The sequence below is a fragment of the Ranitomeya imitator genome, chromosome 10, assembly GCF_032444005.1.
Source record: "Ranitomeya imitator isolate aRanImi1 chromosome 10, aRanImi1.pri, whole genome shotgun sequence".
NCBI classification, from domain to species: Eukaryota; Metazoa; Chordata; class Amphibia; order Anura; family Dendrobatidae; genus Ranitomeya; species Ranitomeya imitator.
The window spans coordinates 105,030,215-105,054,258 of record NC_091291.1 but is presented as its reverse complement, the minus strand read 5'-3'; the positions used below and the strand labels follow the sequence as shown (position 1 = coordinate 105,054,258).

The following is a 24,044-nucleotide window of genomic DNA, read 5'->3' as shown; positions in this document are numbered from 1 at the left end:
TAGTCATAGTAAATTTATACCACAAGTGACAGAATGTAAAGTGAGTAGTAGAACATGACCTTTGAAGTGTTCTACTACAGTCTTCCTAGAAGTTGAGAGTAACCAGTTTTAGGCGCTGTGCAAGTACAAATGCGTCACATGAAAGAGAGACTAAATTTAGCTTATAACAAAGTTCTAGTGTTCAGTGCAATCTTGGAGGAAGTGATGTGACCTACATTATTACTTTACAATTTTTACTTTATTTTTTTCAATCTATCATATAGTATATAACTGCTAAAAATATATAACCATCGTTAAAAGTACATGCTGACTCCCCTCAGCCCTTATCATATCGTGCCTACACAAACAGCATAGAGATGTCACTCGTTTACCTGGAGCATTAGCGCTATGCATTTTGTGTTTGAGCAATCGGTGCGTTGATCTGTTACAACTATAATTTACAACCCAATTAACAGTAACAAAAGAAGATTAATCATTTCTCTAAAGCCCCCGTCACACACAGCGAGATCGCTAGCGAGATCGCTGCTGAGTCACAAGTTTTGTGACGCAACAGCGATCTCAGTAGCGATCTCGCTATGTGTGACACGTAGCAGCGACCAGGCCCCTGCTGTGAGATCGCTGGTCGTGTTGGAATGGCCTGGGCCATTTTTTGATCGCTGAGGTCCCGCTGGGTAGCACACATCGCTGTGTTTGACACCTTACCAACGACCTCGCTGACAGGACGTCCCATTGAATCGTCATGAAATAGCATCGTTGTACAGGTCGCTACAGGTCGCCGCATCGCTGCTGCGTCGTTGGTGAGATCTCACTGTTTGACATCTCACCAGCGACCACATAGCGACGCTTGAGCGATCCCTGACAGGTCGTATCGTTGTCAGAATCGCTCAAGCTTCGCTATGTGTGACGGGGCCTTAAGTTACTTTACAGGTGGGTGCAAGCTTCAATGGAGTAGACTCAGTCCCCAATGTGACCACAGATATCTCTAGAATGGATTTGGGTGAACAAAGCCAAGTTCACGTAGATCTTAAGGTACCGTCACATTTAGCGACGCTGCAGCGATCTAGACAACGATCCCGATCGCTGCAGCATCGCTGTGTGGTCGCTGGAGAGCTGTCACACAGACAGCTCTCCAGCGACCAACTATGCGAAGTCCCCTGGTAACCAGGGTAAACATCGGGTTAGTTAGCGCAGGGCCGCGCTTAGTAACCCGATGTTTACTCTGGTTACCAGCGTAAACGTAAAAAAAAAAAAACACTACATACTTACATTCTGGTGTCTGTCCCCCGGCGCTGTGCTTCTCTGCACTGACTGTGAGCGCCAGCCGGAAAGCACAGCGGTGACGTGCGGTGGTGTGCTCTGCTTTACGGCCGGCCGGCGCTTACACAGTGCAGAGAAGCACAGCGCCGGGGGACAGACACCGGAATGTAAGTATGTAGTGTTTTTTTTTTTTTTACGTTTACGCTAGTAACCAGGGTAAACATCGGGTTACTAAGCGCGGCCCTGCGCTTAGTAACCCGATGTTTACCCTGGTTACCAGTGAAGACATCGCTGAATCGGCGTCACACACGCCGATTCAGCGATGTCTGCGGGAGATCCAGCGATGAAATAAAGTTCTGGACTTTCTGCTCCGACCAACGATGGCACAGCAGGATCCTGATCGCTGCTGCCTGTCAAACTCAATGATATCGCTAGCCAGGACGCTGCAACATCACGGATCACTAGCGATATCGTTCAGTGTGAAGGTACCTTTATGGAATTCTTCTTCCTTTTCTTCTTCCTGTTCTTCTGTTTCTTCCTCATTCGTCTTTTTCTTAGTCTTCATCTCCCTTCTTGTTTCTCTTCTCCATCTTATTCATTTTTCATCTTCCTTCTTTCTTCTTCTTCCTCCTTTATCTTCATTCTTCTTATCCTTTTTTCTTCCATCTCCTTTTTTTCCTTCTTCTTCATCATCTTCTCAATGTTATATTATCTTTACTGAATTCTATATTCTAATTCTGTATTAAATCAGTGTTATCTAGCAACATCACAAAATTCTGTTGAGAGAATTATGTCATATGTCAGCTCCTAGACTTTGATACATGCACCTTCCCTGCAGATGATGGCTGTGATATTCAGTCATCATCTGCATTTAACAGCTGTGGGTGGAGTTTTGCTATTAAATGCCGGGGGCAATCTCTGACAGTGTCATTTATAGCGTGTCGTAGGGGATGTATCATTCCATGCACCTATCGCTGCTCCCATGATGTGATCATGAGGCACCAATGAGTTGCCATGACAGCTAGGAGTCTAGTGAAGATCTCTGTGCCTGTCATAATGGTAGTCCTGTGAATGCTAGCTTTTGGCTGATGTTAATAGGACCATGATTTTTGATATATAGAGGAATACTGTGCTATTGCTGTATATAACACAAGCGATCAGCCAATCTCAGGTTCAAGTCTCCTAAGGGGACCAACAAATACAGTGAAAAGTAAAAAAAAGTTTTAAAAAATATAAAAAAAATAAAACTTAAAATCAATCTAATTTTGCCCTATTATAAATATATAAATAAATTAATTAATTAATTAAATAAATACACATATGTGGTATCATTACATCTTTAAACATCCAATCTGCCAAAAGAGAAAATGAATAAACTGAACTGGTAATTGACGTAATAAGAAAAATAATCTAAATGCTAGAATTACATTTTTTCTGCTGCCACAACACTGCAGGAGGATGCAATAGGAGGTAATAAAAACATAGTATCTACCTCAAAATTGTCAATCAAAATCAATCAAAATGTCAGCTCGGGGCACAAATAATAAATCCCTCACACAGCCCCCATCGACCAAAAATTGAAAACGTTGTGGGCTACAAAAGCACTTTTTTTTTTTTTACCAGACTGTTGTGTTTTTCTTCTTCACTAAAATAAAAACAAAACTATATATGTTTGGTATCTGTGAAATCGTACTGACCCTGATAATGATATGGCCAGTTTGGATTTACCAAATAGTGAACATGGTACATTAAAAAATTAAGAATTGTGGAATTGCACATTTTTCCCATTTCAGTGCATTGGGAATTTATTTCCCTTTTTCCAGTACATCCCCCGATATGAATGGTGTTATTCAAAAGTAAAAGTCATCCCACAAAAAACAAGCCCCCATATGGCTATGTCCGGGTAAAAATAAAATAGGTATGGCTCTTGAAAAAAGAAGAGGAAAAAACAAAAATGCAAAAATGGAGAATAGCCATGTTGGGAAGGCGTTAACTATCAAGTTACAATTTTCTGCATCAAGATCTTTACCGTTGGCATCAGAGTTTAGTTAATGTGTGGTTCAAGTAAAAAAAATGCTACATATGGGTCTAGCAAGTGGTTTATGGAAGCAAGGGCTTCAGTCTTTAAAATTAAGTGAATTTTAGTTATATAGCTGTTCAACCTATAATCCTAATGCGTTGTTCCAAAGGTTTGCAGAAAGGTGGATATTAGTTAACCCAATTAAGGTGGGTCTTTTTTTTTTAACTAAGTACCACAAGTGTCCCATATGTCATCGCAGTAAAAATGAGGTATAACAGATCTAAACAAAAAACAACTCAATGTATCATGACATAATAAAAAAAAAAACACTGGTAGAAACAATGTAGAAAAAGTTTTCTTAAGTAAAGACTTTGCAAGTGGCAATAACCGTATAAAATTAAAAAATAACTTGTGAGATGTTCTTTAAAGTGATAATAATATTTGATAAGATAGTAATCTTTTTCTAAAAAAAAAGCAAAAAAAAAATAATAATATTACTGTATATATTCAGCTAATTTAGGAAACGATCTTACAGTTTTGGAACTTTACGATTACCAGTTGAATTCTTGTGTTGAAATAAATGTGACAGGTATAAATATTAAAGTCCTAAGTGGGAATTATACTGTCAGTATTTTGACTGTGAAACTGGTGACATAAAATGTGTAAAGTTTGCCCAGTTAAGTCCCAGGATCTTTCCTGCCATGAAGATTTAATTGCCATAGAACTTAAAGGGAGAATCCTAATATCTATAATTTATAATAACCAGTTAAAATAAAAATTTGTATTTTTAAAACATCAAACTTAAGACTTGATTAAAAAACAACAAAACACAATTATCTATACTATCCACAGTATCGCAGGCTATCTTCAGAAAATGACTAAAGGTACCGTCACACATAGCGACGCTGCAGCGATACCGACAACGATCCGGATCGCTGCAGCGTCGCTGTTTGGTCGCTGGAGAGCTGTCACACAGACAGCTCTTCAGCGACCAACGATCCCGAGGTCCCCGGTAACCAGGGTAAACATCGGGTAACTAAGCGCAGGGCCGCGCTTAGTAACCCGATGTTTACCCTGGTTACCATCCTAAAAAGTAAAAAAACAAACGCTACATACTTACCTTCCGCTGTCTGTCCTCGGCGCTCTGCTTCTCTGGTCTGGCTGTGAGCGCCGGGCAGCCAGAAAGCAGAGCGGTGACGTCACCGCTCTGCTTTCCGGCTGACCGACGCTCACAGCCAGAGCAGGAGGAGTGCAGAGCACAGCGCTGGAGGACAGACAGCGGTAGGTAAGTATGAAGTGTTTGTTTTTTTACTTTTAGGATGGTAACCAGGGTAAACATCGGGTTACTAAGCGCGGCCCTGCGCTTAGTTACCCGATGTTTACCCTGGTTACCAGCAAAGACATCGCTGAATCGGTGTCACACACGCCGATTCAGCAATGTCTACGGGGAGTCCAGCGACCAAATAAAGTTCTGGACTTTCTTCCCCGACCAGCGACAGCACAGCAGGGGCCTGATCGCTGCTGCCTGTCACACTGGACGATATCGCTAGAGAGGACGCTGCAACGTCACGGATCGCTAGCGATATCGTCTAGTGTGACAGTACCTTTAAAGTTTTTGTGTTAAATTAATTTTCTTTTTTTCAGATTTGTAAATAAAAAAACTAGAAATCTTGCAATTTCAAAGTACTTGTTGTTTCAGGAAGTGCACGTGTACATTAGCAGCAATAAACTGACTCAGACCCTATCTTTTCGTTTAAAGCATCTAATGAGAGCGTGCAAAGGTCATTGTAAAAGGAGGAGGGCCTGATATTTCACCATTTGCAAATGGTAGATCTTGTGTGTTATCAGCTGTGTACAGAGGTGCTGCCTGTTATTGTAATCCTGCCTCTGATGATAGTGAAACTACTGAAAAGTTTTCTGTGCAGAACAGGAAGTATTAGTCTAAAATAGCCCTAGAGGCCAGTGTAAAAATTGCAAGATTTCAGTTTTATTTTAATACGGTTTGGAGTGTGAAAGAACTAAAATATTGCAAAAAAAAAAAAAAAAAAATACAGTAAAAACCCAATTCAACAAAAGGTCATTATATTATTATCCATTTGATCTAATGCATTGTATTAAAACAAAACAGTATACATGAATATCTTAGTTGGGCAAACAGCCATTTTTACATCTGCCAGAAAACTATAATTCCCCACTTTTGGCCTGCAGGCTGTTCATAAATCTCCTTAGTACCCCAAAATATTTTAGTTATTTCCACTCGAATCAATAGTGCAATATGCTGCTCTATTTTTACAATTAAATGATGGACACCTTAATGGAAACCTTTCAGAACGAATTTAAAGGGAACCTATCACATCTTTTTTCAATATTATACTGCCCCCAATGTCTTGCTAGTGATGCAATGTGCGTCTCTAACATGGTCTTCTCGAGCAAAACTTCCCTCTAGCTCAAAAAAACACTTTTTTAGGTGAATGCATCTCATACCTTCTCCTTTAATCATAGTGGTGGCACTTTCTTTCCTTCCAGTCACGGTCAGTTACGGTCGTCTTCCAATTATTCATGCCTATCTCGGCCTTATTGATTGCCTGGACTGCCCTGATGTCATGGCAATCGCTCAGTAAATCCCACCCTTGCACACTGACCACCTTCTCCCCATGCTTTTGCAACAAATCTAGGTGTATGTCCCCAGCTTCACTTCATATCCACGCATTCTCCGGAGTCACAGTGAGTCAGTGGCTTGGTGACATGTGCGTTGTGAGGGCGCACGCAAGGTGGACCACTCTATTCCTGCTGCTCCAGAGCATGCGCAGATATGAAATGCAGCGGGGGATGTACAACCAGATTCAGTGCGAATGCACGGGGACACAATAGCCAGTGCACAAGCGTGAAATTTAGAGGGAGATTGCCGCGACATCAGGGCAGTCCAAGCAATCAATCAAGGTACGATGGGGGTGAATAATTTGAAGGGGACAGTGACTGACATTGACTGGAAGAATGGAAAGCGTCACCCATATGACTGAAGAGAAGATATGTAATGCAATCACCTAAGGATAGAAAGGTTATTTTTTTTTAATAAATAATGGGAAGTTTTGCTTGAGAAGACCATGATAGTGACGCACTTTGCATCACTAGCAAGACATTGGAGGCAGTTTAATATTAAACAAAAGACGTGACAGATTCCCTTTAAGTCAATGAAGCCCTGCTGGTGCTGGTTGGGCCCCATCATGTTAAAGATCTGCCCCATACGCGAGTTTCTGTTATTTATCCCTAATACCAATCAGATTGAAGGAATTTAGAATGTTGGCGTAAACCTAAATTTAAGAGTCATTCAGTAAATATTTGACAGATAGAAGGGAAGAGGAGGAGTGCAAATAACAAGTGCGGGAATTTCAATTATGTGAGAAAGTTGCCATGTCGTTCAATATCATTCCACAAGCACAAAAAGTGATTAGGCTAATATAAAAATAGTGCAAAGTAAAAAAAAAAAAAGGTATTAAAAATAAAAAAAATCAAAGCTTGAATCACCTCCCTTTTCCTCATTGAACATAAAGACAAAAAAGGAAAAAAAAACATATTCGGTATTTCAGCATCCATAAAAGTAAGATTTGTAAAAATATAAAATAGTTTAACCCATATATAGTAAATGCCATAAAGCCAAAAAAATAATCAAAATGCCAAATTTACTATTTTTGGTCACTGACCCTTTGCAAAAAATGGAATAAAACGAAGTCAAATTATCAAATATTCTACAAAATTTTATATAAAGCCATCAGTTTGCTATGGAAAACAAACATGCCCGCACTGTTAGGCCTGGCGAAATGCACTGAATAAATATAAAGATAGTAATAAGGTGCGTTCACAGCCCGGGGTCCACCGTGCAGAGATGGAACCTGCTGCTAGGTAATGGCGGTACTATGCCAGAATAAACACGGGTTCCGTCACCTGGTATAAACTGTTGTGAAAGGAAACACTGTGTCCTGTTAGCAGTCACAGGGTGCAGCAGATGGAAGCTAGTGGGATGAAATTCACCCCCACTATGCTGGTGATTGATCTCGTTCTGACACCAGCCACCCTAACTGGGGCTAGGAAAGCGCACCAGTTGCGCATGGCACCGCACTGGCGGTCGCTGCCAATTGACGCAGTAATCTCGTGCCTGGTGCTGGATGGCACAATCTGGCGCTATGCAGCTCAATCACTCAAGTACATTCAACAACACTAGGAATGGGTATGATTCTGAGCTTTCACCATATTCAGGCATACATCCACAAACACATGATTACAGATTTATACTAGCGCATGGCCGAGCGGCCATGTGAGCCTTTCATATATGTAACCTTCCAGGACCTTCTTAGTGGTCCAATCGGAGCCGCTACAGAACCTGAGCATGTGACCTCCAACCTCCAATGAGAGGTCATCCCACGGGCATGCTCAGTAGATGAAAAGCAGGACTTAGTCCCTGGAACGTCTGTTTGCCGCTGATCAATGCTGGTTACAAAGGCTGAACCTGGGGCGGCAGCTGTAACGAGCTGCACAGTATCTGCTTGAGCCAGACGCTGGGACCAACATGTCTGCTGAGCAGACTTCACTGTGGCTGGGGAAGAATGGGAGACCACAGAGGATATGGTTCAAGATTCCCCCTGTGAAGCGGCAGGAATTCAACACCTAACACACACCCAGCTCAACATATGGAAAAATACAAATTAAAATGGCAAAACAAAACAAATATATTTTTTTACAAATGAGGTATTTTTTTACCATTAAAATAAAAACAAACTATATAAGTTTAGTATCACTTTAATTGTAATGACCTGGAATTTTTTTTTTATCCCACAATAAGTCATCTTTACTGTGCATTGAATTCTTTAAAACAAAAGCCACAAAGCAAAGGTGGAACTGCATTTTCTCGTGACTCCACTGCACTTGGATTTTTTTTTCTCCTGTCTCCAGTCCATTGTATGGTAAGATCCTTGAAATACGTATTTCTCATTATTGAGGACAGCAAGAAATGGGCAATGTAAAGGACGATAGACGAAGTGGTTGACCAAGTCCTAGTGCAGCAGATGAAGGACACATCAAACTTCCCTATGAAATCTGATGTCCAGCAGTGTCAACAGCTCAGAACTGGCAGCAACCAGTGAGATCTGGTTACACCCAACTACTGTTCGGAGAGTTCTGTCAAGAAGTGGCCATAATTGTGGCCGAAAACCAAACCTTCGACATGGAAACAAGACCTAGTGATGCAACTGCACACAAACATTGGAACTGGGGTATAGAAAACTCTCAGCAAGCAGTAACAGAAGGCAGTTTGTTTGCCGCAGGTCTGGAGAGCACCACAATAATGAGTCTGCTGGAACAGTTAAACATAGTGGAGGATCCTGGCAAGTTTAGGGCTGCATTTTATCAAATTGAATAACATATAGAAGATTAATGGTGTACTCAAGGCTTAGAAATGCAGGGGGATACTTATCCATCATACAATACCACTAGGGAGTCATCTGGATCCAAATTTATTCTGCAGCAGCACAATGACACCAACCATGCAGCCAATGCCATTAAGAGCTATCTTCAGTGCAAAGGACAACAAGGCATCCTGGAAGTGATGATAGAGTCCAGCTGGAATTATATGAAGAGACAGGTGGATTTGTACAAGAAGATCTGCGGATGGTTTTTCAAGATGTTTGGAACAACTTCTATACTGATTTCCTTTCCCTTTTTTATCACTTTGCACACTTTGGTATACTTATGGGATTTGGAGTTCCTCACAGACTGCTCGCTCTGCTCACCTCCTGCATACTAAAAATCATCTTCTCCCTTTCTCTACAACATGGTACAATAACAAAGTATAGCAAATAAAAAATAAAATAGTGGACAACTTCTTCAAATATTATTTTTTGGCAAAAAAAACGTATCAACTAAATACCCTGTTTTTTTCCATCTTTTGACAAGCACTTGCTTATTACTGTGATTTTTTTTTACGGCAGAGTATTTTTGACCTCACTGTGCTCTTTTGTGTCTTCAAGTTTTTTGGTGGTGCGAACAGGTTCCTACAGACTTGTTCAATGTGCAAGTAGCCCATGTGTTTCTGGTTCTATAATTGTTCTCTTGTTTCTACAAGACTGGGGAGTCCATCACTCCTCTGTGGGTCATTTGCATTTAAGCTGTTCCATCCTGCATGTCCACATGGATATTCCTTCTCTGAACCCTGCTTATACAGGTACTATACAGATGATCAGGTTTTAAATACATCAGATAGGGATTATATACATTAGATAGGACTGCTCTATAAGGGTATACCTTGACAATTCGTGGAGCAGCTTAGTATACATTTTTTTACGGCAGAGTATTTTTGACCTCACTGTGCTCTTTTGTGTCTTCAACTTCTTAAAATAGAAGGTATTCAACTTTAAAAAAAAAACAAGGGACACTGACCTAAAGTATAACTTTTAATCCCTTCAAACTTATCAATATTTATAACCTTGTGAATCATAAATTACTCCATAACTCTTGTTTTATGTGCACAGATGCTGATGGAATTTTGGAATCTCACTCCATCCCTTTTAACAGGCTGTCAGAAGTCATGGAAAACCTAATTTGACAGCTTTTAACACCTTATTGTTATTGCAGCTGTTGAGGCAACACATAAAAGGCAGATCTTCTGGCAGCCGATGAGTGAGTCGGTGGGAGGTTGCCTCTCAGTTATCAGAATTTACAGCAGCCCTAAACCTGTAATCCAACCATGTCATGCTATTGTTTTTATTACTTACACTATTTTTATTAAATTTATTCTTCAGCTATCACAAAAGATTAAGTTTACTATTCTTTCCTGCACCCCAGTGGCAAATTCCGACCCTCAGCAGTGTCCTTTGCCATTGTTAAGATCCTGTTCATATTTCTACTTGACCTAATTCAACAACATTTTCTGATTCATGTCAAAGTGTCCACTTCCTGTCAAGTTATTTTCTCTTCTACTTCAAATCTTTTTGCGCAAATCTGAATTGACTCAGAAATCTCACTTGACTTGTGGAGAGTTATGATTTTCATTTTTTTCTTTTTTTACTTCTGCCAAGTATAAGAATCCATGCAACAATCCAATTAATCGGAATATAAGAATTGAAAATGATAAAATTATTGTAGACAATTTGACATTTTAATACTTTGAATATATATTTTTTTATATACACATTGTTTCATATTTATATAATGATATTTATAGAATAATAAAATAAAAGAACATATCAAACATACTAACAAAATGAAGCCCTTGGATTTACTGCTTTATTGCATTATCCTAATCTGTTTTTAAACCTTATGACTGCTTATTATTTACTAGATTTATCTGTTTAGATCTGTTTTATTTCTTCATATATAAATTAATTTACTGCTTATTTAGTGAAACTCAGAGCAAATGTTCAATAGTTCTACTAGGGTCATGCAAAATAAAAGGGCTGTACCCTTGTACGGTTCCCCAAATATCCCTAAGTTCTCATGCTGCTCTGTTCACCGTAGTTCTGGATACTGCAAAAAATTACAGCATGGCTCCTTCTTACTGGATAGTATAAAAAATAATTGTCATAATAACACCCACCATTTACTGATGTCCACACCATATTGACATCATTCAACATCCTGATCTACCTTTCATGTAAGTAATACTAAAAGCTCTCTGCTTCCATTCAGCTTCCCTTGCTTTTTTATTAAAATTTAGCTCATCTCACTGGCTGCTCCTTATATTTTCTGCCCGGAGTCAGGTCTTCCGCACCTCTGGTACTTCGCATTTTCACTCCAGTGTTCACTCAAGACGGGGCTTCCAACCATAAGCAGGCCCTTAAGTTAGCTACACAGGCGCAGTGACCTCCGGGGCCTATGACCAGAAGTTACGACCCAGTGATCACTCTAGGGCAGGACGTTTAGCTGTTAGTCAACCGAGGAGCATGGACAGTGAACTCCAGGGCCTGCTTCTGGCTATAAGTCCAAGCCTAAAGTAAACACCCGGCGAACGATGGGATGCGACAAATGCAAGGAAAGCCAGACACCTGGCAGGGGGCCTGGAGAGATAAGCAGCTGGGAAATAGTAAAAAGAAAACATACCTCACCCCTCACCTTTCCAGCCAACCCTGCTACTCCTTGTTTGCTGTCCGGCTACTCCTTGTTTGCTGTCCGTTACTCCACACCACTGTCACATCGCATCTCTGGCCAGTTGTGCACGGTAGGCCAGGACTATTGTTCAGCAAGAGAGCGGCTGCAACTACCGCTATTTGGCTGAATTCTTGTGAAATGAATTACAAAAGTCTGTATGCTCCAAAATGCAGATTTGTGTAAGTCAGAAGTAGAATTCAAGTCCACTCGAATAAATTCTCTCATCTCTAAAGCCAAGCAATATTTCATTTTGGCAACTTTTTTTGGACATCTTAGTACCATGCAAAAATATGAATATTTTCTGTGGTGTAAGGACCTATAGTGTACAATCAACTTGGAAAATTACTCTACCATTGAGGGGCCAGGGTGAAAGAAATATTGAACTTGACATGTATATGACTTTTAGGCTAGGTGCAGAAGGCAGTAGATTCTCTCACCCGAGCCGATTATGCTAATAGCATTCTGATCAAACTCTGATTAGAGTTTGATCAGAGTTTGATCCGAGTGTGAGCATAGTGGGATCCGATTTTCTCGGATTAGGAGAATATCAAGAAAAAAAATTCAAATGCATCCAAATGCAGTCCAATGTTTCCCACGCACTCATTGATTTGCATGGCTGGGTGCGATTGGGTCAAGCCCAGGTATGCAGAGATTTTTTTCCATGGGCAAACACTGCACAAGGATAAAATCAGACATGTGCACTGTGACATTGAACAACATGGGGATAATTGCTCTCTGTCAAAACGACGGATACCACTCATCTTTTTACTGTCAATTACACAAGCTTTACTTTACTACTTGTGAACAGTATTAATGAAGTCTCACTTTATGCCTATTTATAAATAGAAACCAGAGTTCTAGATGCTTTTGTTTTACAGTGACTTTATTGAGGGAAAGGCATTATTCTGGGAGGAATTCTAAGAAACTTTAGATCTGGTATACACTTTATACATTCAATTACAGTGTTCATGTGGTACTGATGTTGAGGTTATACATACTCCCAGCTGATGGGCACAGCCTTGCTCCATTCACTTGTATTGAGCAAAGTTGCGCCTAGTCTAGTGACATGGCCAACTAAAGGGCGCGTCCTCGCTCCATACAAGTGTATGAAAGTGAAGCCGCACCCACTGGCCAGTAGTACATATATAACACATACGTACCCTCTTGTCCCGGGTCTGAAACCTGCAAATCCCCACAACACACAGCACACATTGGCACAGAGTGGCTGCAGACTTATAAATTTGCAAAGAAAATGACTGTGCAGCACTCCTCTGTAGGTGGGTGCACGAATAGGATTTCACTCCACAATAATGTAAAAAATGATTTTGGCATTCCAAAGTAGATGCAAGGAATAAAGGAATATTTTATTAACATAGTAACATAGTAACATAGTTAGTAAGGCCGAAAAAAGACATTTGTCCATCCAGTTCAGCCTATATTCCATCATAATAAATCCCCAGATCTACGTCCTTCTACAGAACCTAATAATTGTATGATACAATATTGTTCTGCTCCAGGAAGACATCCAGGCCTCTCTTGAACCCCTCGACTGAGTTCGCCATCACCACCTCCTCAGGCAAGCAATTCCAGATTCTCACTGCCCTAACAGTAAAGAATCCTCTTCTATGTTGGTGGAAAAACCTTCTCTCCTCCAGACGCAAAGAATGCCCCCTTGTGCCCGTCACCTTCCTTGGTATAAACAGATCCTCAGCGAGATATTTGTATTGTCCCCTTATATACTTATACATGGTTATTAGATCGCCCCTCAGTCGTCTTTTTTCTAGACTAAATAATCCTAATTTCGCTAATCTATCTGGGTATTGTAGTTCTCCCATCCCCTTTATTAATTTTGTTGCCCTCCTTTGTACTCTCTCTAGTTCCATTATATCCTTCCTGAGCACCGGTGCCCAAAACTGGACACAGTACTCCATGTGCGGTCTAACTAGGGATTTGTACAGAGGCAGTATAATTACTACAGGTTCATCCACTGTAAAAATTAATTTGACATTTCGGCCTATCACATGGCCTTCATCAGAACTACAAAGGTATAAGTAACAACAAAAAGACATGTCAGTATATAATCCATACCCAATCCATGGATAAATTCTATATTAAGGTTATTGTAAGTGAGGACATACAAATATATATATACAAATACATGTTAATATACCGGGCACATTTGTAAGTGAAATCTTAGTACGAATCAAAAGTTGATGTCCCGTCCTGGGACAATGTAAAAAGGTTAAAAAAAAAGTTAGTAAAAATTGAAAAAATAATTAAAAAAAAATCACAAAACAAAGAACAAAAAATGAAAAAATATTAATCCAATAAATGAAAATGTCATCTTGTCCCATAAAAACAAGCTGCTATACAGCTCAGTCAAGGGAAAAACAAAAAAGTTATAACTCTCACAATACAGCGGTGCAAAAATAATTGAATTTTCTCTAAAATAGTTTTTAATGTGTAAAAGTGCCAAAAGGTAAGCTATATCAATGTGGTATCACTGTAATCGTACCAACATGATGAATAAAGCTGCCTTATCAATTTTACCAGTTTTTATGTGCCCAAAAATGGAACCAATAAAAACGTCAACTCATCCTGCAAAAAACAAGCCCTCACATGGCTCTGTCAGCCGAAATATGGGAAAATTATAGCTATGTAAATATGGGGATACAAAAACTTGTTGAAAATCTGCACTTCAGGAAGCAAAAAGTGCTCCATCCCTTCCGAGTCTCGCCGTTTGGCCATATGTGACTGTACAGTCACATATGGGGTATTTCTAGATTTAGCAGAAATTGAGGAACACATTTTTGGTGCCATTTTTACCAATTTCTCAATGTGAAAATGTAACAGCTAGGGCTAAAACCAAATTTTGGTGGCAAAAATGTAAACATGCTTTCTTCTCTGCCCAGTGGTATGAAATACTGTGACATACCTGTGGTATCAATGATAATTGAACCCCTAGATGAATTCATTGAGAGGTGTAGTTTGTTACATGTGGTCACTTATGGGTGGTTCTGCTACACTGGTACCTCAGGGGCTTTACCAATGTGACATGGCACCCCATGCAAAATCTGAGCTCCACTATAATCTTTATTTTTATATAGCGCTAACATATTCCGCAGCGCTTTACAGACATTATCATCGCTGTCCCCAATGGCGCTCACAATCTAAATTCCCTATCAGTATGTCTTTGGAATGTGGGAAGAAACTGGAGAACCCGGAGGAAACCCACGCAAACACGGAGAGAACATACAAACTCTTTGCAGTTGTTTTCCTTGGTGGAATTTGAATTTAACCATTAAACCACCATGCTGCCCCATATGACACTTCTTCCCTTCTGAGCTTTGCACTGTGCCTCAGAAGTAGTTATTGACCACATATGGGGTGTCAGTGTACGCAGAGGAAATTGCGCAACAAATTTTGGGGTCCATTTCTCTGGCTATCCTTGTAAAAATTACAAAATTTGGGGCAAAAATATTTTTGTTGGAAAAACATTTTTTTTTATCATTTTCACAGCTAAACATTTTAAAATTCTGTGAAGCACCTGTGTGTTCAAGGTGTTCATCACACATCTAGATAAATTCAAACAGTAGTTTACCCCCTGTAGGGATTGTACTCGCTCAGGTGCGGCGGATGACACTCTGGAGGCACGTTTCATTAAAAGTTCACAGGTTTATTGCTCCATAAACCACATAGCAACAGGAACAACAGGTAAACAGTCTTACTTCAGACAGTTGAATCCTCAATGTCCATATTAGAGCTCCGCTCTCTCTCAGACCTGTAGGCATACAGGCTGTGCCATGTCCAGCACGTAGGCTCTCCAGCCTAAATATGGTCTCTGTGTGCTGTCCAGGACATCTGTCCCCACTTAGAACCGTCCATTAATCACATGACCTTTAGCCACGCTACATACCTCCCCCCCTGCCTAAAGCCGTGGGGCTTGGCACTTGTCCTAAACCGACTAGAGACCCCTCTCAGTCGTCCCTGACAGTCAAACCGTCTGTCTAAGTCAGGGCCTGTTATTGAACCCTTTCGTCGGCATTCGTCATCCCTTTCCATCACATCCTTTGACAGCGATGACCCCTTGTCATCTCGTCTGCTATAGGATCTCCCGCTTAGGTCACTGAGCCCTGAACTAACTGAGGAGTCACTACTTCTAACTCTTCATCTGACCACCTTCGGTTTTCTCTCGGTTCTTGATCTCTCCTTTTGTCTTTTTTCGGACAGAAGCTCTTCACTTTACCTCTATATCCTCTGTTAACTTCTGCTTGAGGACTTCCAGTCTTTAGAGAACCTCTTTGCCTCTCTAGACCACGAGTTGAAGGTGGTGGCAACCTGTTTGCCAATCCTTGCAGCTCTATATTGATCTGCTCCCTCTCACGTCTTAGCTGCTCTATCTGTTTCAGGTATGCCACACGATACGGCAGGAGCATTTGGATATTCCCAAGGCTCTCCATGGATCCAACGACAAGGAATGGAACCATCCCATCTTCACCCACGACCTGGGCTTCATCATCAGCCGGAATGCTCACTCTCATAACACTGGACCTATTCACCATCTCTTGCATCACCTTGCCAAATCTTCCAATGACTTTCCCCACCAGACCTCTGGGCACTTGCACGACATTTTCTACAATACCCAACTGACTTTGAGCTTCTCTTGCTAGCTCCAGATGTCGAGCGGCTTCCTTATTCTTCAACATGATCATTTGTTTTGTGCGGAGGCATTGAAGATGCATCTCTCTCAGGACAGCCACCCGCTTCACTGTGACTTCCTTAGTGGACAGTATGACCAGTTGATGGGTCTCAGGTGCCCAGTGCACCCTACACGCGTCGACCGCCTTTTTAAACACTTCATGCACCTCCTCACTGGCACACGCTTCTTGCATGTCTTTGGGTACGTCTATTACGCACTTGAAAATCGAAGTCTCACCTTCTTGGTCATATCGTTGGACCTCCTTGTCCTTAGCGTCAGCACAGTTTTCCAAGACCTCGATGTCCTTTGTTCGGCCATCTGCGTGGCACTTCCCTTGCTGGATTTCTTCCTCCTTGGAGGCCTGTTCTTTGGTCAGCCTCTCCAGCTTACTCTCATTCACCGCGATCAGATCGGGAGAGCGCAACAGTTCGATTTCCTGGTCATCTGTGGATTTCTGGAGCTGTTGTTTAGTCTCCTTTGTCTTGAGCTCTTGGAGAACTTTATCTTGCTCTTCTACCAAGCAGCGATGCTCATCCTCTCTCTGGAGAAGCTCCTGCTGATTCTTCTCTTGGGCCTCTCTGAGCACCTCCATATCTTTTAATACGGTCTTATTTATGGTTTGACATGCTGACAGGTGACCTCTGAGCTCAGCGACTTCCTTTTCCAGCTCACCCACTCTGTGCTCAATCACCTCTCTCAGGACCCTTTCTCGCTCAACTATTTCTTTACGCAGCTCTATCTCATGGTCCTGCTCTCTTTTGGCTAGCACATGTCGCACCATCACCTCTTTAATTAGATTTTCAGATGGGGTCTCTTGCCCACCCACACTCTGCCTCTTCAGAGTTCCACCTGTTTCTTCAGCATCAGGTACTTCATCATACTGAGCCAGTTCAGTCTTTCCGGGCATTGCAGACGTGGGTCTACTACAGATCTTTTCTAACCCCAGCCCGACACTAACTACCTCAGTGCTAGGGTTTGTCAGAGATAAAGTGACTTCCTCATCAAGGACAATAATGTTATCTGCACCTGACCCTGTCTCTTCCTCATCATCTTTCTTCTCAGCGGGTGTAACTTGTCCCGCCTTTTTGCGTCCCCCGCGACGAGATGAAGATCTGTGATTTTTACTCGGCTCCTCCTTACTGCACTCTTTTCCCTTTGCGCTCAAGTCACAGTCTGAATAGGAGTCACCCCCTCTCCCTCTGTCATCCTGGAACAGCAAGTCCCCACTTAAACAGGTGTCAGACCCACACTTTCTTCCGGTCACTCGTAACTCTGGACTATTAACCTTAGATGTCGCTATCTCCTTTTCACACATCACACCACTCGGAATCACTACAGCTGCCTGTTGTGGTGGGGCTCCCTTAGGGTCATTCTGGATCCTTTTTGAGCAACCAGACACTCCCCTTTCCTCCCTTAAGTCCCAAAACCTTTCAAAGTCCTGGCCTATTACAACAGGGAATGGCAAGTCTGGGACTACAGGTACATCATGGCTGGCAATAATAGTGGGCGTCTCAATGATTACCCTGGACACCGGATAATCCCTAGCGACCCCATGAATGCAGTGAACTTCCATCTTCCTTCCGGGAATCAGATAGATAGGGAGTGTGGCGCTCACCAGCGTCACCAGGCTCCCTGAGTCCAGAGAACCAGTCACACACACTCCATTGACTTCTACAGAACAGCTCTGTGTCAACTTGCCAGATGAAAAGTCAGTACAAAATTCTGAACATGTGCTGTTTGAACACTGAACCCAGCAACAGTCCATCAGTGCATTCACCGCCACCCCTTTTTGGGCCACCATCCCTATTTGGGTTGCCGCCCCCTTTTTGGACTCCACCCCTTTTGGGTTACTGCCCCCTTGTGGACCATTTTCTCCTTTAGGGCCACTGCCCCTTTTAGGGACTCCACCCCCCTTTTTGGTTACCGCCCCCTTGTGGACCATTTTCTCCTTTAGGGCCACCGCCCCTTTTAGGGACTCCACCCCCTTTTGGGCAACTACCCCTTTTGAGACGCAGCCCCTTTTTGGCCAACCATAATTATTTGGGCACCGCTCCGTTTTTTTGGGACTCCACCCACTTTTTAGGGACACCACCCCACTCTGGGGTACACCCTGTGGACTTCCCACAGTACTCTCAGGCCCCAGTATGCACAGCACACCAATGTGACTCTGGCCCTTTAAGAATCTGCACACTCTAAACCAGCAATGTCTCTTTTTTTTTTTTTTTTTTCCTTTGCTGCAACTGCACTTCACAAGGCTCTGCACCGCGGACTTCGTGGACCCGCCGATCCACAGCAAAACTTCGTAACCCCGCCGAGTTACCGCCAGATGCCTTCAGTCTTCGTGGCCCCACCGAGCCACAGCAAGTCGATCACAGAAGAAAAAAAAGAAATACATGGACTCGCCGGTCCACAGCAAGTACTTGCACATGTGCTTATAGAAAAAAAAACACAGTCTCTCAGTGACCTCTGGTCAGCATAGCACAGACTCCTGTCTGTTACAAAAAATCACTGATCCCAATCAGCACAATACACGGTTTTCAGACCGTTACCTGCTGGCAACCTGCACGGGTTCCTGGACACCTCTTGGCCTCAGAGGTGCCACAGACACAATGTCTCTTTCTTTGTTTCACACTGACCCCGGTCAGCACAACACGGATCTCCATCCGTTCTCAGCTTTACAGCCCAAACACATTTTCTCACTGATCCCAATCAGCATAACACGGATCTCCATCCGTTACCTGTTGGTGCCACACAGGTTCCCGGATCCCTCTTCTCCACAGAGGTATCCCATATACAGCAGTTCTCACTGATCCCGATCAGTATTTACTCACGGTTGTCAAGACCGTCCACTCCTCTGGCTCAGACCAGCCATCGCTGCAACATGTGCTCCTTGGATTTCTGCCCGCATTCGAAACACCAATTGTAGAGATTGTACTCGCTCAGGTGCGGCGGATGACACTCTGGAGGCATGTTTCATTAAAAATTCACAGGTTTTTTGCTCCATAAACCACATAGCAACAGGAACAACAGGTAAACAGTCTTACTTCAGACAGTTGAATCCTCAATGTCCATATTAGAGCTCCGCTCTCTCTCAGACCTGTAGGCATACAGGCTGTGCCATGTCCAGCACGTAGGCTCTCCAGCCTAAATATGGTCTCTGTGTGCTGTTCAGAACGTCTGTCCCCACTTGGAACGGTCCATTAATCACATGACCTTTAGCCACGCTACACCCCACATATGTGTTATTACTAAAGAGAAAGTGTGGAGCCCATTTTTTATTGTTACCTTTTATTGGGTTTATATATTGGGGCTAAAAGAACATTTTTTTGTAGGAAAAATGTGATTTATTATTTTCCCGGCTCAATGTTATAAACTTCCGTGAAGCAACTCGGGGTTCAAGATTCTCACCACACATGTAAATAAGTTTTTTGAGCCTAGTTTCCAAAACAGGGTCACTTGTTGGCAGTTTCAACTGTTAATGCATATCAGGGCATTTACTTTTGATTCCAGTAAACTTTGCAGTTAAAGAGTCAAATGGCCCTCTTTATTCCAGCCCTTGTGCCCAAACAGTAGTTTTCATCCACATTTTGGGCATCGGCATACGCAGGACAAATTTTACAACAAATTGAATGGCACATTTTCTTTTGTTACCCTTGTGAAAATAAAAAATAACGGGGCTAAAAGAACATTTATAACAAATGTGATTCTTTTTATTTGCACGGCTCAACGTTTTAAACTTCTGTGAAGCACCTTGGAGTTTAAGTTGCTCAACATACATATAGATAAGTTTCTTGAGGGGTCGAGTTTTCAAAATGGGGTCACATGTGGGGGTTTCTACTGTTTAGGCTCACCAGTGGCTCTCCATATGGGACATGGCATCCACAAAATGATTCCAGAAAATTTTGCATTCAAAAAGCCAAATGGTGCTCTTTCCAATTCAAACCCTGCCATGCAAGCAAACAGTAATTGTTAGGTTGGGTATCGGTATACTCAGAAGGAATTGCAAAACAAAGTATATGGTGCAATTGCTCCTGTTACCCTTGTGAAAATGCAAAATTTGAGGCTAAAAGAACATTTTTGTGGGAAAAATTAGATTTTTTATTTTCACGGCTCAAAGTTATAAAGCCCTGAGAAACCAGTGAGGGGTTCAAAGTGCTCACTAAAGAGCTCACCACACATCTAGATAAGTTCCTTGAGGGGTCTAATTTCCAAAATGGGGTCATTTGTTTCCACTGTTTACGGATATCAGGTGATTTCCAAACACGATATGGTGTCTGCTAATGATTTCAGCAAGTTTTCATTCAAAAAGTAAAATGGCGCTCCTTCCCTTTCGAGCCCCGCTGTGCATCAAAACAGTAGTTTTTCCTCACGTATTGGATATCGGCGTGCTCAGGAGAAATTACACAACACATTTTGTGGTCCATTTTTTCCTGTTACCCTTGTAAAAAAATTGGTCTAAATAAAAATTTTTGTGAAAAAAGTTAAATATTCATTTTTTCCTTCCACATTGCTTCAGTTACTGTGAAGCACCTAAGGGTAAATAAATGGTTTTGAGCACCTTGAGGGGTGCAGTTTTTAGAATGGTGTCACTTTTGGGTGTTTTCTGTCATATAGACCCCTCAAAGTCACTTCAAATGTGATGTAGTCCCTAAAAAATGGTTTTGTAAACTTGATTGCAAAAAATAGAAATCGCCGATCAAATTGAACCCTTCTAATTTCCTAACAAAAATTGTTCTACCGTAAAGTAGACACGTGGGAAATATCATTTATTAACTCTTTTGTGTGACATAGCTGTCTTATTTAAGAGCATAAAAATTAAAAGTTTGAAAATTGCTAAATTTTCAAAATTTTCTCAAAATTTCCAACATTTTTCAGAAATAAACGCAAATCATATCAAGTAAATGTAACCACTAGCATGAAGGACAATATGCCATGAAAAAAGAATCTCAGTATCTGTGGGATCAATTGAAGCATTTCTGAGTTATTACCACATAACATGACACTGGTCAAATTTGTAAAATTTAGCTTGGTCCTGAAGGTGAAAATGGACTCGGGGTGAAAGGATTAAAGAGTGGCCGTCAAACTATTTTTTTTTAATCAAACAACAGCACATGTGAAAAAATACTTTGTACCATAGATTATCAGATAAATCTGCTTCTTTCTCCTCTAGGACTGATTATTAATTTTCAAAATTCTTAAATCACAGGTAAGATCTCATCTGTATTCAGAGTAAGCAGATTATTACATTACTGAGACAAGAGATGACTATTGCTAATATTCTAACCATAAGGGGATAGAAGGAGGGAGGAGCTCTATCTCTAGTTCCTGTCTCCTCACCTCTCCATAGAATCTCATCAGTATCAATTGCCATCTCCTAGCTGAGTTATGTTAAAGTCTATATTCACCTAATTCAAATTTTAACCAGAATTTGAAAATTTTGAGAATGAATTATCAGTGCTACGGGAAATGGAATCAGATTTCTCTAATAAGATATTTTACAAAGTTTCTTATTTTTTGTGTACTATTGGTTTATGAAATAAAAATTTAAATGACGGTTACTCTTTAAGGGAAACCTATCATAATCCCTGAAGCCTCAGAAGCAACCTTAGCACAATTCACAATGTGATAGTTAGCAAGGCCGAATAAAGACATTTGTCCATCCAGTTCAGCCTATATTCCGTCAGAATAAATCCCCAGATCTACGTCCTTCTACAGAACCTAATAACTGTAAGGTACAATATTGTTCTGCTCCAGGAAGACATCCAGGCCTCTCTTGAACCCCTCGACTAAGTTCGCCATCACCACCTCCTCAGGCAAGCAATTCCAGATTCTCACTGCCCTAACAGTAAAGAATCTTCTTCTATGTTGGTGGAAAAACCTTCTCTCCTCTAGTCGGAGAGAATGCCCCCTTGTGACCGTCACCATCCTTTGGTATGAACAGATCCTCGGAGAGATATTTGTATTGATACATGAGAAAATACCCAATATTATCAGAAAATTAACCTCTTAATACCATCATGGACTTATGAAAATGGACCTGAATAGTCTGTAGGTAGGAGGCATTTCTTCACGAGAGCAGTCCGGTTTTACACACTGTAATCATGCCCACCGGTGTGGGATTGACCATCCTCCTAACTTGGTGCATCTTCTCTTCTGTTCCTAGATGCAAAACACATCAGTAAAGAATAAAACTGAAGGGCTAAAGCAACATTTAATAATGCAATTTATTGTGACTATCAAGTGACCTCATGTGTCATCTCACTACAATTATTAGAATAATACTGTTAGCAATATGCCTGCATGTTTACAGTAGATGATAATTGTTGCTCACTGAAAAATATATAAATCTAGCAATAAATACTATGCAGCTATAACAAAAGTGTTGATTGATTTCATTGTAATAACTTTATTTTTTGTTTGTTTCTCACCTTCCTCCAGGATTCCCTTAGTGAACCTGTAAAAAATGTAACAGGCGTCTACTATTTTTGTTTACGAATGGGACTCACAGAGCGGAACTCTACCGGACAAATATATTTTTATAATATGTAAAAAAAAAACTACAGACTCTGTAACTTTTTTTTCCTCAAAACAATTTGTTTGTTTTTGGTTTGTTTTGGATAAAAGACAAATGAAGAAAAAAAAAAAACGCATTTCGATGATTTGAAGAAATTATCAAACAAAAAGACTGATCGTATGAATTTTTGGAATCGGACTGTGATTTTTGAACCTGTGCCAATAATACCAATATGTGCCATGAGTCGATGTGGGAAGCTTCCATTTAAAATGAAGTTAAGTGAATTCACCTCGGAGTAGCGGCAAAAAAAAGGAATTCGGAGACCTGTTTATAGGGAATTAAACATTGTATAGAGACATAAAAGCTATATTTTTTTTTTTTGTGGTGTAAGCATTTTAACGGCTATTGTTTTGTTTAACGCAATTCTTTTATTAGATTCAGACTTTTAAATATAATTTTAAAAAAAAGTCATTGCTACTTCTTTAAATTAAGCAAGTAATCAAAGATATCCTTGTGAAAATATGACTTTTTTTTTTTTAAGGAATCCATATTTTAATTGTTCTTTAAAGTATTGAATTGCCATTTAATACTGTAATACTGAAAACCTATAATATGCAACAATACTTTGTATTACCTTTATTTATTAATTTTATGGTGAGGGAAAAATATTGATTCTTTATTTTTGGTTTTTTTTCTTCTGGAGGCAGTGGACAAGATATAAACAACAATTGGTTCCCCTTTATTAAAGTAATATAAAAAATACCTAATAACTGAAAAAACAAATATATATATATATATATATATATATATATATATATATATATATATATAGATAAATAGATAGATAGATATATATATATAATTTACTTAATAGACATACATATGAATGTATGTATTCTGTAAATATATATATTTTTTCTAATATTAAATTCTGTTATTTTTTTATTCAGTAATATAACATTAAGTAAATATGTATGTGTATATATATATATGCAGTTATAGTTATTTATATAGATATACAAATGTAGAAGCATATATATATATATTTATATATTCACACACGTGTATATTTATATAAATATATATAGCTATATATACAGACAGATATTTACTGCATTAACATATAAGTACAATTATATATATATATATATATATATATATATATATATATATATATGTAACACACATTTACGTAAATGTTAGATTACTCAATTAAAAAATAAGAGAATTTGACAAATGATTATTGGGCCATTTTAGATATCATAGAATGATTGAATAATAAAATTAAAATTACCCCTAAAATTACTTTTTTTTTACAAAATGTTAAAATCTAAAATATTGCCAACTTTTATTATATCCTAGCAAAATATTTAAAGAAATATTTCATTGTTTTTAATAATTAACTTAGCGAAAACTTT

The 24,044-nt window shown here is 40.2% G+C and overlaps 1 protein-coding gene across 3 annotated transcripts in view; it reads left to right on the top strand.

Annotated features, from left to right (window-relative positions):
- AJAP1 (adherens junctions associated protein 1) overlaps positions 1–22,731 on the top strand; it is a 444,313-nt gene extending 421,582 nt beyond the window's left edge. For all 3 annotated transcript variants that reach the window (XM_069740962.1, XM_069740960.1, XM_069740961.1), the window contains one exon: positions 22,551–22,731. In XM_069740962.1, the coding sequence (XP_069597063.1) occupies positions 22,551–22,572 (22 nt within the window). In that variant the 3' untranslated portion in view covers positions 22,573–22,731. The remainder of the gene's footprint in view (positions 1–22,550) is intronic.
- Positions 22,732–24,044: the final 1,313 nt, after the last annotated feature.